Source organism: Mycena indigotica, assembly GCF_014461135.1.
Source record: "Mycena indigotica strain 171206Taipei chromosome Unknown Mind.scaff0005, whole genome shotgun sequence".
NCBI classification, from domain to species: domain Eukaryota; kingdom Fungi; phylum Basidiomycota; class Agaricomycetes; order Agaricales; family Mycenaceae; genus Mycena; species Mycena indigotica.
Window position 1 is genome coordinate 3,037,109 of NW_023503004.1, and position 2,277 is coordinate 3,039,385.

Below are 2,277 nucleotides of genomic sequence, written 5' to 3' on the forward strand. Positions count from 1 at the left end.
GCATGCCCAGATGCTTCTCGTAACTTGCCTTCCGGATGGGACAAGGTTCCGGAGTCGAAGGCGTGAGTAGCTATTTAATCAAACTATTCTTGACTAACGAATGTGCAGATACTTGTATAAGCTCATGTTGGCATTCCATGCCAATTTCCACCTGAAGAACAAGCTTCGTGCTGGAGAACGCATGGATCCGGCGTTGACCGATGGCTTGGGATACTTCATACAATCTGGACCATATAAAGAACATATTAAAACGCTCGTTGACGAAAAAGATGTCAGTGCGCTCTAGTCGAATCTATTCCATGTTAATGCGATACTTCAGGTCCAGGCTTGTGCTGCGTTTGCTGCTCTTTTACAGAAGGAGACCAAATTGACCACTGGCCTGAGAGTTTCTGGTGTAGTTGGTTGTGCACGGCACGGCCTCGTACGTCGTCGAGGGATGGGAGACCTTCAACGTGGGAGAACGGCAAGTTGCTTAATGCCAGGAACAACTTGGATACTAACTCATTGTGCCAGCTATGGAAACGTGGATTGGACCGTGCTATCAACTCTGTCAGACGAGGAAGTTCTGTGGGTCTTGCTTGCATACGACATTGTATGTCACTGGCAAGTATACTTTCCTGAGTGCGTCGCATGAATGAAGACAACGGGCGTGGATATCGAAGAGATATTCACCGAATTGGACCGTATTCGCCTGCAATACGGACTGCCGATCTGGTATGCTGAAGCTCATGACCCTAAATGTCGAATTCAGTTTGCGCTTAGGTACTTGTTGGGTGTTGGAAAGACAGATGGGGAAAGCACCGAGCGTTTGTGGAGCCTACCTACTCAATCCCCGCAAGTTGGTCGACAAAGGAAATGGGAGAAGGTGCCCGTGATGATGTCCTGGAGGACAAGATCGACCTGATTAATTTTGAGAAAAACAGGAGCATGGGTCAGTTAAGGTTTCTTTGAGAGTTTAAGCTCACTATTTGCAAGGGCAGACACTTGCAAGACGTTTGATTGTCGCTGTAGCAGAGCGTCAAAGGCAGGGCATTGAATTCCAGGAGCTGGACGACAGCATTCCTAAAAAAAAACGATGTGAATGGGCCAAGATGATGGATGCCTGGTATAAGGATAACACCCAGACGAATCCATTTGAAGTCCAGGGTGGGAAGCTCGGTATGCATGACGTTGAATACCTGTTGTAGCATTGATGACCTGTCTCGACAGCCGGGCCTAGTGAACGCGAAATAAGTGAAGAGTTGAAACGAGCTGAGGTGGAAGATGCACGAGCCGGAATCAAACCTTTGCTGAAAGGTAAAATGACCATGACAGCGTTCATCAGAGCGGGTATGCAGCTTCAGGCCATCCAGTATGTCAAAGTCTTCATTCCACAAACTCTATTCACTATCCCCAGGCGTCGTATACGGACTGCTCTGAAGGCAAAAAAGTCGGCAGATCAAGCGAGCCAGATACAAGAATTACGTCTATCTCTGATCAAACAAATGCGCACCTTCGAAAAACTTCAACTAACTTACATGCCTGGGGTTCAGGGTCTTCGCGACGCAGCACGGTATAAATTGGACGCGGAGAACGCGCAACCGGAAAGCGCAAAGCTTTATCTTCCGTCACAGTTAACCGCAGAAGAGTGTCGACAAGTCAGCATGGCGGACTTGATTGAGACCGAAGCAAAATTGCGTTGGGGACAGTGTGCAGATGCACTGGCTGCCTTACGAGGGAGGCTTCATTCGAAGCAACACATGATTTGGTTTCGCGGGGAAAACATGGTGGGGCAACGTGCAAGAACGCGCTCCGTCACTCTAATGGCTCGGATGGAAGAAGGTGTAACAAAGGCCGCTGCCAAATATACTGAAGGCTACGAGGCTCTCGTTCACCTCAAAGGCAAACGTTACGCTCCCGAGTTTCAAAAATTGGACAAGACCCATTTGAACACTCGTATCGAAATCGAGAGTGATGCAGCAAGAAGCTTACGAACAGCAGACGGATCGCGACCTATGAGAGAGGAGACTGCTGCAAAAAAGAAGAAAACCAAGATGGCGCCAATTTCCTAGATTTGGGCAGCAGGCGGGCAGGCCGACGGGTTGAACTTCATGACTGTGAGTAACTATGGCTTGTTGACCATTTGCTTTCGGTTGAACGTGGTATCATAGCTATGCGTGTCGAGTGGGCAAAAGCACGTGCATGGAAGGAACGCTGGAACGAGGAGGTTGAATTGTTGTAGGAGGAGATGAAGCGGGTCATGCGATCATTGAAGTGGGAGGCTTCAGAATGGCAAAA

At 48.7% G+C, this 2,277-nt stretch overlaps 1 protein-coding gene across 1 annotated transcript; it reads left to right on the plus strand.

The window, feature by feature from the left end:
- Positions 1-630: 630 nt before the first annotated feature.
- On the plus strand, positions 631-2,051 carry MIND_00602200 (CxC2 domain-containing protein; the record flags this gene model as incomplete). Its single annotated transcript, XM_037362777.1, has 4 exons — positions 631-714; positions 763-931; positions 976-1,158; positions 1,210-2,051. The coding sequence occupies 4 exons, from the start codon at positions 631-633 to the stop codon at positions 2,049-2,051; spliced, it is 1,278 nt and encodes a 425-aa protein (XP_037220698.1).
- Between the last annotated feature and the right edge of the window lie 226 nt (positions 2,052-2,277).